Raw genomic sequence first — 16,163 nt, 5'->3', positions numbered from 1 at the left:
ATTCCTGAGGGGCCCCCCACCAATACCACCAATTGAAGACCAGGAAAACTTGACAAGTGCCCTGATGCTACTCAGGAGACAAACGGGACCCAAAAATCAGAAATTCAATCTGTGATGGTCTCCAGGGCCAGAAGTCTTTCAGGAGACAGGGGCTTCTTTAGGTCTGAGAAAGGCTCCCCTCTCTGGTTCCCTGCATCCAAATCACCTCTTCTCTTGTCTAGATCTCCCAAGAGAGCCCAAGATGTCAGAAACCAGGATGGTTCCCCCTCCAGCTATCTCCCCACAGTATTCAGAACTAAAGCTTTTAAGAATATAAAAAGGAGGTCCAGGCAGTAACATAAGTTAGGGGATACCACTTTTCCTCCAACCAAAATTCAAATAACTTTCTCTGAACCCTTCCTTTTAACATAATGATCCATTTTAAAACAGGCCCCACTTTAAAACAAGTTACCTGTTGTATTTTAAGGTCCTTGATGAACGGCTTTCCAAAGTAAATTTATTTCTATCTTATACTGCAGTCAGAAGCAAAGCTGATCCTCCTGGCTAAAAAGTCTTTTTTAGTACTTCTAAATGGGTGACAACAGTCAGTGGCAGCAGATGTCTTTGGAGAGCTTACTCTTACAGGAGGCATTTGCATCTCTTCTCACCTCCTAACCACCCTATGAGGTAAGTTCTAATACAAGACCATAATTGCTGTCTGCCATTCTGAAACCAAAAAAGCTCTAAAACCCAAAAGTTTTTCCATAACTTACTTGGCAGCAAAACTTAATGGACCTGAACTCATTTGGAGGCAAAGCCTGCCCTGAACTAACATGAGACTATTTAGATTTTAGTTATCCTGCATAATGTGAATATCCTAATGGTTTGCTGGACAAATAGGAACGTGTGTATTACTGTGTGCTGCTCCAGATCCCCTGGAGGTTACCTTAATACCTTTCTAATCCCCCCAAAATCTTAGAATTCTGAAACATTTGGTCCCAGTGTTGTGAGACAAAGTACTGCCAATTTCTATTCTCCATTTCTATTACTGCCAATTTCTATTATTTCTCACCTGCCATTTCACAGATGAGAAACTGAGACTCCGTGAGGGGAAGCCACTTCCCATGGCTACAAGGAGTGCAGCTGACTCTGAGGCTGCAGCCTCTTTCAGAGCCCAAGCTTGGAAGCACGGTGGTGGGCTGCTGAAAGACATGTCTGAATTCTCAACACAAAACTTCAGAATGGGTGCTGTGCCAGCTTGGCTCTTCTCTCTAACCAACTACTTAAAAAGCCAGGGAAATGCTTGAGTGGAAAACACCAACCAGAGGGCCTGCTACTTACCTTGCCCAGGACTGTGAGGCATGGTTTTGGGTCCAATTCTGGCTGTTCCAGCTTCACCACTCCTACCCAGCCATACTCATACAAGTCCTCTTCGTCGTTGTTATTACACAGGCCCAGTGGGTGCATCTAGGAGACAAAAGGGGAAGAAGATTTCAACAGGTCAGCTGAAGATCTGCTTGACTCACATTACACATTTCTCAGATTCCATCCAAATGTAACCTTGAAACCCAAAACTTTAAGGCAGGGGACAGTTTTTCAACCCATGGGGAATCTTATTTTGGTACAATGATCTGTGTGCTGGGGAGAACATAACAGACTCACTATAAATATATTTTATGGATGCTTTCCTTCTGCTTTGTAAGTAGTGGTCATTCAAGGTGGAAACCACCTGATAGGAGGTAGGGAAAGAAAAACAGTATAACTCCCACATAAGTGCCAACTTAAATTGCTGTGAAATACCATAAATTTAACATTAAATAGCAATTACAAATGAGACTCACTAGGTTAGCATCCAAGACTCTGGCTTCTAGACCTTAAAAACACATATACTTCAATGCAGGGAAGAGAATCTGCAGACACATCTAGGATTTTATGGAGAGATAACCATAAAAGTGGCAGAATCATCAGTATAATTAAAAGAATGTTTAAAGACTCTCCAGGGTTACTGGAAATTAGACTAGGTATTTTCAAAATTTGCAAAGCACAAAACTGAAGACTGGCAGAAGAGCATCAATGAATTTTCTCATTTAAAGCCTGAAAAACAGCAATTCTAAGATAAATGCTCACAGTTCTATCACTGAGTTGTATCAGAGCCTAGAATCCCTAATGACAACCTGGAAAGAGGAAATCCTCATGGATAAACACAACTCATCAAGGAGCTGATGAACTAGCAGTGTCTGCTAATTAAGTTCTTGCAGAAGGAAAAAATACGTCTTTGAATTTGTGGCAAGTTAAAGACACAGGAGACCTAAGACAAAATAAGGGCCCTTAAAGACATCTATGCCCTAATCTCCAGAACCTGTGAATAAATTACCTTACACAACAAAAGACACTTTGTGGATGTGATTCAGATTGAGATGGGGAGGTTGTCTAGATTACTCAGGTGGACCCAATATATTAAAAGGGTCCTTAAAAGGGAAAGAGGGGGGGAAGGGGGGAAGAAAGGGAAGGAAAGGGAAGTCAAGAGGAGAAGAGTCAAGAGGAGATGAGATGACAAAAGAAGAGGTTGGAGTGATGTACTCTGATGGGGGAGAGGGTCATTAGTCAAGGAAAATAGGCAGCCTCCAGGAGCTGAGAAAAAACAAGGAGATTCTCTCCTAGAGCTTCCAAGGCATGCAGTCCCTGCAGACCCATTTTGGACTTCTGACTTCTAAAACTATAAGAGAATACACTGGCGCTGCTTTAAGCCATTTAGTTTGTAGTAACTTGTTACAGCGGCATATAGGAAACTACTACATCCAATCTTATCCCCCACTTGTTTTACAGATGAGAACAGAAGTTGAAGGTTAGTGGCTTTTCCAAGACAACACAGTCATCAAGTGGCGCACCTAGAGGTGATCTGGCACTCAGATTCATAGTTGAGTACCTTCTCACTCTACCTGCTTACTTTGTATGATCCCTTCCTCTGAGAGCTGGCCACCTGACTGAGAGAGGGAGAAAGACAGAGTATCTTTAGGAAAAAAAATATTTCCAGTTGTATGAGAACAACAAACAAAGGTTTAGTGCAGACAGCAAAGGTTGCTAGAATGTTTGGGAAAGCTTCACATAGCTGCTAAGCCTCATGAGTTTCAAAGGCAGAATGAGACCAGTCAGGGCCATCATTCCAAGCCCAGGGAAGAGCTGGTAAGAGAAGATGTACAGGGTCAGGGGGAAGAAGAATGAGACCAGCTTGCCCAGTAGACAGGTCAAACTCTACACCAAGAAGGCAAAGAGAAAGGCTCAAAAACTAGGAGGGAGTTTGGACACCAAGACAGTATCACAGGTTCTTTTTTTGTGGTGCTGGGGATTGAACCCATGGCCTTGTGAATGCAAGGTAAGCATTCTACCAACTGAGCTATATCCCCAGCCCCCACAGGTTCTTACATTTTTACAGATTTTTAGGCAGAATATGGTGTCTGGCCAGTGGGTACTTAGGCAGATGGGTGACACACCTTTGGACAGTGAGTGGTACAATGACAGGGGGACAAAGGGTGCAGCCCCCAGATTAGAGATCCTTGGAATTTGAACTCCATGGAATAATGAGGAAATGGTTGCATAAGCCCACAAAGCAAGTGAAGGGTTACTGCTGCTGAGCACAGGTGCCACAGAAGGGGCTGCCAATAGCTGTCTCTATAGTGACTGAGTATTCTGTCCCCTGGGAATTCCAAGAAATAGAGAGCCCTGGGACTTCCAATTTTTGCTTGAGCCCTCAGGCTCAAAAGAGTTTTCCCAAAGAACCAAAGAGGGCTCTCCAGTACAGTGGACCTTTCCCCAGGGCACCACTGTAGGACATAACCCACTCTGGAATGTTCTACAGTTAATAAATGACGAGTAGCCTGAAATGCTGAGACCTCCTCCTCCTGGACTGGGAATGGGTGAGGATGTACCACCTCTGACTTCCAGGAAAGGACCTGAGTCTTGGCTCAAACCAGCAAGGTTCAAGTCAGTTTCCTGAAATCCCAGGTCAAGCCACAGCAATGGCAACCATGCTTCTGAGCCTTTTCCATTGTAGTCCATGATATTAACCTGCCCACGTGACTTGGGGGTTTCCAGATAGATGATTGCTTTTTGTTACTTACACATTTATGCAGTTTAATCAATGATAAAGAACTGCTTTGGAGGAGCAGAGGTATCATTCAGGGCAAAGACCTTGTATCTTAATTAAAACTCTAAGAGGCCTAGCACACATGGCCACATATTATGCAAATCCACTTATATAAAATGTTCAGATAGAGAAGACCACAGAAACAGACTAGTGGTTGCCATGGGAGGAGAAAATGGGGAGTGACTGTTTAATAGGTGCAGAGTTTTCTCTTGGGGGTGATGAAAACGTTCTTGGAACAATGTGGTGGTCATGGTTGCACAACACTGTGAACACACTAAATGCCACTGAATTATATGCTTCAAAATGGTCAAAATGGTGGATTTTGTATGAATTTTACCACAATAGAAACATTTGTTTAAAAAAAAAGAAATCAAACAACTGAATTGAGTTTGTTTACTAAGAAATGACTGCCATCTGCCTAGTGCTGCCCTCAGTTAACGTGGGGATCCACAGTGAAGGGCAGTGCAGTTTCCACACTTCCAGAACCAAAGCCAATTAGCGCAGTCCTTCTGGAATTGTGTCCTGCAGAACACCATTCCCACAAGATGAAAAACAGGTTCTCTCACAAGTAAATAACACTGAGAAACTTCATAGGGACTGGGATCTATATTTGTAAATTAAAGCTATGCAGAAGATTATGGTTTAAAAAACAAAAATTTGTGAGGCACAGTGCTACATGCCTGTACTAAGGCAGGAGGATCTCATGTTCAAGGTTAGTCTCGGCAGCTTAGCCAGACCCTGTCTCAAAATTAAAAATACGAAGGGTTAGGGATATAGCTCAGTGGTAGAACAAACCCAGACCAACAACAACAAAAAGCTTTACTCTTTGCTAAAACCACCATTTCCTACTTCGAGTGTAGTAAGCCTGTTTGTATTTGATATGATCACTCTGTTCACAGGCCACTTTAAGAAATGCTAAGTTAGGGAGAATACGCACACACATGGGAGAAAAAACCTACAGTAAACATGACACAAGGTAAGCTAAATGTCCTCAAAGGCTGAACACCCACAATGCAAAAGCAAAGCTACTGTGGGAAGAAGTGGAAGGACCGTCAAGGGCAGTTGAAGAGAAGGTGAGCCTGGGAGGCAGCAGATGAGGACTGGGGAGGGACCCACAAGCAGCAGAAGTCGAGGCTGAGGTCTAACCCATGGCAGTCATCCTGAGGAGGAAGTGGGCCTGACCAGGCCAGGGGTTCATGCCATGGAGGAGCAGCTCAGCGCCACACAAAGGGCATGTCAAGAGTGCGTCCCCAGGCAAGCAGAAATCTGAACTACGTAAACATCAAACACAAGCAAGGGTTCCCGAGCATCTGTCAGGGTCCACTCAAGTCTGTCATGCCAGCACCCTGGGCTGCACTTCATGCCAGGCTCTCTCTCCTCTCCTCAGCACTCACACTGTCCCCCAAGACTCCCCTGTCGACTCTTCCAGTGACACCAGGGTGACTGTTAGCAACTCACCATGTCAGTCCTGTCAAAGGTGTTGACGTCTGAATAGGATCAAAGCCTTAAAACCAAAAAGAATGTTTTGAAAGCACTAGTGAGTACAACTGGTTGGCATGGGTTGTTTGTTTTCCTGTGGAGGGTAAAGAAGTTACCAAAATCATCTCATAGGATCCAGAACCACCTTATCATCCACTGCACCACTTCCTATCTCCACACCTAGCTCCCTCTCTTCGGAGTACCTTATTCCCGTCTACATCCCCAGGTGCCCAAGCCTGCAAATTCAATCTTACCTACTATGTTTCTCAAATATAACTGTCTCCTTCAACCCAGTTGCTGGAAGATAATATCATAGGACTCAGGTTGCTGTCAACTCACCCTTGACAACAGTATCTGCTTCCAGAAATACCTACCATCCCAAGACTATAGTCGTTAACACCCCAAGGTTCCTTTACCAAAGGTTCAGAGTTATGAGCTCAGATTCTGTTTTACAGGGTACAGAAATAGTCATACATGAAAATATTCATTAATGAGCTGACCTGTCACAAAGAATAATCTTCTAGGCAAAGGTGTCAAATGCAAATGATTTGTGCCATGTCTGGAACAGTGAAGCAGAGGTTTCCTATTCTTTGAGCATATATTATGCTCCTAGGTTTATGTTTTTTAATTTCATTTAATCTTTATAGCAAACTCTTTCCAATTGTTGAAATACCAAATGAGACAGTAAAGAGACTACATTAAAAAGTTGCAAACTACAACTGCAAATCAGCAACCAATACAGAATTTAATAGAGTTCATGAAAGTCTTTTCTTGGTACTGGGAACTGAACCTGGGGGTGCCTTACCACTGATTGAACTCAGGGCCTGGCATGTGCTAAGCAAATGCTCTAACATTAAGCTACATCCCTCAGCTCCATTGCCAGTCCTTTTTATTGTTATTTTTGAAACAGGGTCTTGCTAAGTTGCTAAGGCTGGCCTCAAATACAAGATCCTCCTGCCTCAGTTTCCAGAGTTGCTGCAATTACAAGAGGCATACTACTGCGCCTGGCCCATGAAAGTCTAATTATTCAATTACTGGATTCCACTCAAAGTCAATGGTAAAAAAAATCTATTAAAGATTAAGAAATATTCATGGGCACTTCCATACAGAATGATCAAATGGTTAAGAGAGAACTTTGAGCAAAGTGAGAGTCCTCCCACTCGGAAATGACTCTTGATGATCATGCTGCTGAAGTCAAACATAAGTGAAGGATACCATATCCACAGTCTCAGCCAAGTCTGTGGAAAGTGTCTTAACACTACCCACATGAGTTTCTCTTTGTTTACTCCCATTAATCTGTACAAGGGTACAAGGGCTGTCAGTACCATTTAACTTGTTAAGTTAAAAAAAACAAAATTTTCACTTTTTATTTTTTTCAAGATACAGCCCCAATCAAACCTTTATTTATTGCCTACTAAAAAATACTAGCCCTTAATTTAAAAAGAGCCCAAGGTCCTTTTCCGGATAGCAGCCATCTGTTCAGAATGAAGACCTTCTACACTTGAAATTCACACTTCTTGCAAAGGTTCAGCTAGGCATCGCTTCCACACCATTGCTCCACAGAGCTGTCACATAAAAACCGTGCTTCCTAATTCCCACCAGCCAGTATCATTCAGACTGACGACTTGTAGGGCCTGCGTGTACTTCTGAAGGCTCAATCATTCAGAATTAGTCTTAGGATGCCTCAGCATACAATGTTTTAAACACAGTAACTTTGAACTTAATGTGGCATATAAACATTTTAAAATTACAGTCATTTCTCAGTTTACTTTCTTAAAATGTTTGGATGAGCGGGGTTCACCCAATCAAATGCTTGAAATTTAAGAATTTTTGGCCTTACTATTTATAAGAAGGCTAAAAACATATGTGTAAGAACTCAGGCACTGACAGGCACGGTGGCGCATACCTGTCATCCCAGCAGCTCAGGAGGCTGAGAAAACATAAAGGAAAAAGTCTAATAGACTCAGAAACCTAGAGGGGAACTCCACGAAGACACCAGTAAACACTTAAGTGTTTTCTTCTCTAAGGAACAGAAGGACAGCCCGAAATGAGAAGACAGCAGAATTCCTGGGATGGATTCACAGAAGAACTTCATGCAAATGATAAGCTTCATGGTGGAAGTATGACCTGTTATAACTTTGACCTTATGCTACCAGAACAGTAAGTCTGGGAGGTTCAACATCTTGCTTAAATCAATGAAAGGGGAAGCTCCCAGTTAGTCCCTCATCGCGAAGTGTGCCATCATTATTATACAGCTGTGGCTCTCGCTCTTATTCCTTGTTTTGTCCCAAGTGGTATTTGAGGATGGAAAGAAGGAAAGCTTGGAAATCATGTGATCTTGTGTCTAAATCTTACTTCTGCCTCTTATGAAGCACATTACCCAGGCAGATGACTCTCTATAAACCTTGATTTTCTGGTCTATGAAATGGGGACAAGAACATCTGCCTCAACAGAATATTAAGGATTAAGTGAGATAAAATACACTAACATAATAACATAGATGCTCAATCAAAAGAAAAAAATCCTCTTCTCTAGAACTCATCATGCTCATTTGTATTTTGTGCCTTCACTTAGAATATTCTGCAATTCGATATCAGTTTAAATGTCACTCCTTCTATGAGGCTTTCCTGAATGTGCCCATACAACTAATTTTCTTCCACCTTTGATCCCAAACACTCTGTATGATGCTTACCATGTTCCATTTCACTCCCCCTGATAAAGCACAGTATTACTTGGAAGTCCCCATTTACCCCATGTAGAGTCTTGCATTCAACAGGTGCTCAACAAATTACAACTGGCCAAACTGCCTTTGTCCGCTGGTAGACAGGCCTGCTGTCACGACTCCACTTTGCTTTTCTTAAGCCACTAGGGTTTCTGCTTAGCTAAGTGAGAGTTCAGGACAAATAGGTAGGATTTAATCAAATTATTGGGTGAACTTTAAAAGATCTGGCTCTTACATTAGTTGATTACCAAGTCATCAGACATTTTCAGAGGACAAAACAGACTCGCTACTAATGGCATAGGAGCAGAGACAGTACCTCCTCAGCTCTGCTGTGAATCCACGCCAGCCCGAGCACGCAGAAGGCCAACGCTTCCAACGTGTAACAAACACAATACCGCGGCCAGGCTGGCTGGTGACAGGGCCTCCAAGGGACAGTAGAAGGGGAAGGAGAAAAGGATACCCTCCCTCCAAAACTCAAAAGTCCCACCCGTGTCAATCTCAGAAGATGCAGTAAGCAAAAACAAAACAAAACCAAAAAAGACTAAAATAAGGAAGAGGCAGGCATGGGATCCAGGCACAAGGCAGCCAACAGAGAAATGATGGGAAATCCCAGGATGAAGGCTCTGCAACCAGTCTAGCAAGTGACCTGTCCAGATGAGGCCAGGGGATGACGGGTGCATGAGAGCCAAACAAAATCCTGAATCACTACCTGATGGGTGTGCAGTACTAAGGAGAGTTTTACAGTCCTGAACAAGAGAATGAAATGTGACAGTTACATGGCAAAATCAAGTAACCAAGGGCAAGGAGTAGGAAATGACACACAACTACTAACGCCAGAAAGAAATAAAAAGTTACACTAGAATTATAGACCACGAGCAGGGCCGGCAGGCAAGGCCCAGGTGAGGATGCTGACAGTCAAATTAATGCAAACCCTGATATAAACAATAATTAATGATATAACTGGACTGGAAGAATGTAGGAAAGGAAAAGGGGGACAGAGGAAAAAGAAGGAGTAAGAGATCAAAACCTTCATCTTTCCATAGCAGGAAATAAAAAGACAATTTTAAAATGGACTAAAAGTATCAAGTGGCAGTATGGGCATTATTCACAGAAGTTGAGAAATATTCATTGAGGTGAAGAGCAGAAGAAATCACTAAAGAATTGAAAATAGTTGCTCTAGCAACAGCATCAGAAATGGTGAAGGGTAAGACAGTGGGATGCTCTTTTTTATCATTAAACCACGAGGTACTTTTTACCTCCCCAGACCCCTTCAGCACTGGGAATCAAACACCCAGGAGCACTTTACCACTGAGCTATATCATACCCAGTCTATTTTATTTTAAGACAGGATCTTGCTAAATTACTTAGGCTGCCCTTGAACTCACAATCCTCCTGCTTCATCTTACTGAGTGGCTGGGTAACAGGCGTGTGAACATACAGGTTCATTATTTTGATCAAAAACTTTATGCATTGCTGGACACCTCTTACTCCAGGTATCCCAGCAGATTCTATGGGTCCTCCCCACTGGAAAGGAGGGGAAGCATTTTGTCAGGCCCAAGAGAGACCCCACAGGCTCCCTGCACAAGACAGTGTACACTTGAAGGTAGACTGGTTGGGATGACTACCCTAAGAGTCATCCAGGACCTGGGCTGGGGAGGGCTGGGAACACAGACAGTATGGGATGACTCAGGGACATGGTGGAGGAGGAAGACCCTGCAGGCTTCACCACTCTCATAACCCAAAGTAACTCACAGGTGGCACCAGAGTGTGATATGGATTTTGGTGTCTCAGAGATGACAGACAATAACCAGGGTGATCACTCCAGGAAGCTCCAGTTTTCTCCAAGACACTTGAAGATCCTAAGACCTCTAGAAGAGGCACTGAACATCCCACTTTCATTTCCAGGTAAGGAGCTACACAGGCAGAAATGGTTAACAACAAGTACTACATGCACCAGACCATCTCTGGTATCAGGGATGGAACAACTGGTTTAATGTTGAAATATGAAAATGTACTTTCTTCAAATTTCTAAGAGCCAGATGAGATGGACTATCATGGTTTCACTATTGTTAATAGACAAAGAATCTATGGGAACTTGTAAGCCCAAAGACTGTGTCAGGCAAGGTTACATATCTGGAGAAGGAGGGGAAGGGAAAAAAAAAAACAAAAAACCACGTTCCCTTGAGTATGGTCCATCAAGCCAAGCTTTGAAACCAAGACCAGCTCTTTAAGAAGCTTTTAGCACAAAATTCTTGAGATACACTGCTGCACTTTCCACCTGTCTGAAGGGCAAAACTGAAACCGGGGCTGGTGGTGCTTTTATCCAAGGTTACAATATCTCTACACTCCACTGAGAGTTTAAAATAACTTCAAAAGGGCCGCCTGCTTCTAAGTAGGTTACTGTTACACAGGAGCCAAACTCTAAACTAATAGGAGGACCAGACTTTTCACTCTGTAATATTATCTCATCAAAAAATTCCTGGGGATTTAAATGGGAAACTTCCTTCCTTTTGTCCTTCGCCGATGTCAGCCAGGGTAGGGTGTCGCTATGGTACAGAATTTCACATCAAACAGTCCAGACCTTTTCTTAAAGGTGTGGTAGCTAGGATCAAGACTATAATTTATGTGAAGGAATGGAAAAAAGACAGCCCCACCCATTTTTCTCTTGAATCATAGGGATTAGTTTTTTTTCTTCTATATACAAAGAAATAGACAACTCTTTAGTTCTTTAAATGAAGAGTCTAAACCTTTTTCTGGATCTAGAATCCCGAACAACCTGGATATGGGTTTTTTTTTTCCTTGTTGTTACAGCAATGGAGACGGCTATAATGGGGATGTAAACAGACCCAGACACAAAAAGTTGCTGGTTGTGGCTGCTGTTTGCTGGAGATTTCCAACTCAATGTGCCTGAGGATTAAATCAACACTTCCCCAGCGAGGACTTTGGATTTCTGAATACTTGGCTGGAATCTCTCCCAATGGCTGTCACTTTTTAGAGAAAATCAAAGAATATATCCCATTTGGCTCCTCTGTACCAAAAGATGATAAAGATGATATATTAGGAAAAGTATGCATGAAATGTTAAGAGTTAATGTACACAACAATACTGTTTAAAAACCATATCTGTATCTGGCCCCGAACTGGAGGGAAACAAAGAATTTTAAAAGTTGATGGGCCAGGTGCGGTGGGGCACACCTGTCACCCCAGCAGCTCAGGAAGGCTAAGGCAGGAGGATCACAAGTTCAAAGCCAGTCTCAGCAAAAGCAAGGCTCTAAGCAACTCACTGAGACCCTTTCTCTAAATATAATACAAAATAGGGCTGGGGATATGGCTCCATGGTCAAGTACCCCTGCATTTAATCCCCCATACCCTCATACCAAAAAGAAAAAGAAAAAAGTTGATGGGTTGGAGAGTAAGACTGGTAGGAGAATTTTCTTTTAGGGATTCTTTTATCCATTCATAGCAACGTTTGCTGAGCACTGACCCTGTGAATGGACGTTGGGCAAAAAAAGGCAAATAAGACCTGAGCTCTCTCTTACTGGAACGCTGTTTGATTAGTACAGGTTTTCAAAAAAAATCTAAAATGTTTGTACATCTGCTGATGCAACTGACAACTGAAATTGGAAACTTATCAGGGCTTTTTCTTATAAATGAGCTCTATTGATAACACAGTATAAAAAATTAAAAAATGACAAAACTAGGTAATAACAAGCATTGACAAAGAAATGTACTCCTTTCCCACAACGAACACCAGCTTCTAATGGGCTGGCTCAGCAGGGCTGAGCACACCCCCTAGAGAAAGCTCTCTGTGTAAGTTGGAAATCCAGACACACATATAATGCCGAGCACGCAACATGCCAACTACTAAGGCAGCACAGGTTGCCTGCTGGTGTTCAGCAAGGAAAGCACAAGAGAGCCAGGTATGATGGTGCACGCCCAATAATCCCAGCAACTCAGGCGGCTGAGGCAGGAGCTCACAAATTCAAAATCAGCGTGGACAATTTAGCAAGAATTTGTCTCAAAATAAAATAAGCAGAGTGTGGTGGCACATGCCTGTAATCCCAGCAATTTGGGAGGCTGAGGCAGGAGGATCACAAGTTCAAAGACAGCCTTAGCAACTTAGGGAGACACTAAGCAACTTGGCAAGACCCTGTCTCTAAATACATAAAACAAATAAATTAATTAATTAAATAGGGCTGGGGATATGGCTCAATAGTTGAGTGCCCTGGGTTCAATCCCTGGTACCAAAAAATAAATTAAATTAAATAAGTAAAATAAAATAAAATAAAAAGGCTGGTGATGTAGCTCAGTGGTAGAGCACCTCTGGGTTCAATCCCCACTACACTACTACCAAAAGCAGAAAAAGAAAGAAAGAAAAGGAAAAAAAAAAAAAAAAAAAAAAACCCACAAGAGAAAGGTATAATGCAACAGGGTGGAATCAACAATGAAGTCTATTTTAATTCATGATGACAGCAATTCAGCTCATCATTCTAACATCGAGTTTGTTCAAAAGGACAATGACCAAAGCGACACCAACACAAAAAAAGAGACAAAAAGAATCTAAACAAAAACAAAACTAAAAGATCATTTTACCATATGTCTAAAAATATGTATCCTCTAAGTATCACAATAAAGTGCAAGTCAAAGTTCTTTATAAAGACAATGACTCCTAACAGGAGGAATTTCTTCAGAAGGATCTGGTGGAATGTAATAAGCCCAGTTTTTTGTAATCGTGAGAAGTTTTCTGAAGAGGAAGGTAAGCCTTTGAGAGATAGGTTCATTACCTCCCAATCAAGAGTCTAAGTTTGTTTCTTTCCAGAAAGTCTCTTTAATTAGAAAAACATAAAAATTAAAATGGGAGGAATAATCCAACATTTGTTAAGTAACCACTCTGAGATGGGGATTCTTGATACACTTTAGTGTCCAGCCTAGGAACAGAGCCTTTCTAACAACTCCATCAGGAAACCTTGACCCTGCTGTGCTATGACACAGGCTTTGAGCCACACTGGCCTGAGGCGGATCATGGCTCTGTCACTTTCACATGGCCTTGTAAGAGTCACATAACCTCCAAGCCTTATTTCCCCATTCAAAGGGTAGGGTCCTGGTCCTTCCAAATCTGCTTACATTCCTAAGGGTTAGATACAAAAAACTTGTGTCTAGCAAATGAAAGATGAGGAAATAGACACAATACCAAAAGCATAAGCAACTAAAGAAAAAAATAGATTAACTGAACTTTGACAAGATTAAAAACTTCTGTGCTATAACATTAAGAAAGTAAAAAGACAGCCAGGCGGGGTGGTACACATCTATAATCCTGGCAATTTCTGGAGGCAGGGGATGGCAAGTTCAAAGCCAGTCTGGGCAACTTAGTGAGACCCTGTCTCAAAAATTAAAAATGAAAGGGGCTGGGGATGTATCTCAGTGGTAGAGCACCCCTGGGTTCAATCCCCAGTATGGGGTGGGAGGTAGTAAAAAAGATGATCACAGAACAGAAGAAAATATGTGGGAATCTTCTACCTGGTAAGGGACTTACAACTGGAACACAGAAAGATATCATACAATTCAATAATAAAAACAAATTATTCAATTAAAAAATGGGCAAAGGATCTGAACAAATATTTCTCCAAAAAAGAAATGCAAATGTCAATAAGCACTTGAAAAGCTGCTCAACATCATTAACACTCAAGGAAACATAAATCAAAACCACAATGAGATATGTTTTTACACCCACTAGGATGGCTATAATGAAAAAGAGAGATAACAACAAGTGTTGGCTAGGATATGGAGAAATTAGAACCTTTATATACTGCCAGTTAAAATGCAGAATGGCATAGCTGCTTTGATAATCAGTCTGGAAGTTCCTCGAACAATTAAACATAAAGTTAGCAAGTGACCTAATAGTTCCATCCCAAGTATGTACTCAAGAAAATGAAAACCTATATACACAAAATCTTGCTTACAGGAAAATTATTCATAATAGCCCAAAGGTGGAAATAACCCAAATGTCCATCAGCTGATAAATGGGTAAACAGTATGTGTTATATCTGTATAATGGAATATTGTTCAGCACTAAAAGGGACACACTACACAACTTGGAGAAACCTGACAGGTCAAAGAAGCTGAGTGTAAGAAGCCAGTCACAAAAGTCCACATATTATGAACATACAGGATAGAGAAATCTATACAGACATAAAGTAGATTAATGGTTGCTTAGTCCAAGGGGTTGTGGGAAAATAGGAAAATGAGAGCCAAAAGGGATGGGGTTTCTTTTTGAGGTGATTAAAATGTTCTAGAATGGATTATGGTGCTGGTTATAGAACACAATGAATATACTAAAAACTCCTGAATTATACACTTTAAACAGGTGATGTGTGTACATGTGGATTATATCTCAGTGAAGCTGTTATTGAAGAATTATGCAGAGGTTGGAATTGTGGCTCAGTGGTAGAGTGCTTGCCCAGCACGGGTGAGGCACTGGGTTCCACCCTCAGCACCACATAAAAATAAATAAAGGTATTGTGTCCATCTGCAACTAAAAAAAAAAAAATTAAAGAAATGAATTATGCAAATAAAGGGTAAGTGAAGGGAGAATATATAATGAGGTGAGACAATTATCATCAGTGTCATGGTGTAATGAAAAGAACACTTCCGAGTTCCACCGCCTAGGCAATTACTTTATCTCCCCCAGGCTCAGCTTGCTCATCTTCTAAACAGGGATGGCGCCTGCCTCACCTGAGTGAGATGGCACAAGTCAATAAACTCAATCACTAAGGACTCCCAGGCTGGATGCAAGTGGGGTGGACTGCGGTATAATAACGTTGCACAAGGGTATCCCCCTAGGCAGGGGCCCAGAGAACTATGAAAGGACTGGGAATGGCACAGTCTAATGGGAAAGCTGGTGAAAGGGGCGTTAGAGGCAACTTCCATTCAACATTCCAAGACCACACAACCAAGCAAGAAACCAACACAAGGCAGGACACCAGGGATGAGTCCAGAGTGGGCAAGGGTCCCCAAGGAGGCAGATGGTGTCTTCGGGTTCCTTAAGGGCTCACTAGCTAAACCCACAGGCTACAGATTCACCTCATTCCATCCCGATTCTCTGTAATTGGCCTGGTAAGCTTCCAAACCCAGAGAAAGAGCCAAGAGCACTACAGGAAGGGACACTTGATGAAAGTCACCTGATGAAAATATTCCTGTGTAGTCTGTTAATAGCGGGGGAAGAGGGATACGGAGGAGAGGAAACCACAGACTCAAACGTTAAAAGCAATAAATTATATGCTGGGCTTTGCCACCCTGTACGACCTTGGGCAAGTCACATAAGGCTCCCATTCTCTCTGATCCCGAGAGCAAGGGGAATGCCGGCCACCTGCCTACCTCATGGGGGTTTTGGAGGGATTAATGAGATAATGTCTGAGCTGTGCTGTGGGCTCCTTGGAGACAGCCACTATATATCAGGAATTATTAGCACAAGCTAGGGCAGTTTCTTGCCTATTCCTCACCTCATTAAGCTACCTATGCCTGATTACGTCTGCTTATAAAAGTTCTTGCTCAAAGAAGAGTGGACTAGGGAGGTTGTAACCCAGGCTGGATCTGCTCTGGTTGGTGTCTTGTTAAAGTCACTCCCTAAATCTACCCTTGTCAGCAACAGGGCACCTTGAAACTCTGGCACAGTGCTCAGCATTTCATATTAGTGATGGCTGATTAAAAGGGGGGGCACCCCTGGACAGTTTGTTTTGAGATCCTTTATGTTACTATCCCCTGTCCCCAACATTCCAGAGCACTAGGAGATAAGGGACACACTGCTGGGGTCTTCAACTAATCAGTTCTTATGTGTCAGAAA

At 42.3% G+C, this 16,163-nt stretch overlaps 1 protein-coding gene across 1 annotated transcript in view; it reads right to left on the bottom strand.

Moving 5' to 3' along the window:
* ZNRF3 (zinc and ring finger 3) overlaps positions 1-16,163 on the bottom strand; it is a 146,036-nt gene that overhangs the window by 56,750 nt on the left and 73,123 nt on the right. The window contains exon 2 of the mRNA XM_079151312.1: positions 1,321-1,446. Within this exon, the coding sequence (XP_079007438.1) occupies positions 1,321-1,446 (126 nt within the window). The remainder of the gene's footprint in view (positions 1-1,320; positions 1,447-16,163) is intronic.

Source organism: Sciurus vulgaris, assembly GCF_902686455.1.
Source record: "Sciurus vulgaris genome assembly, chromosome: 8".
NCBI classification, from domain to species: Eukaryota; Metazoa; Chordata; class Mammalia; order Rodentia; family Sciuridae; genus Sciurus; species Sciurus vulgaris.
Note: the sequence above shows the minus strand (reverse complement) of the source record. Positions and strands in the feature narration are given on the sequence as shown.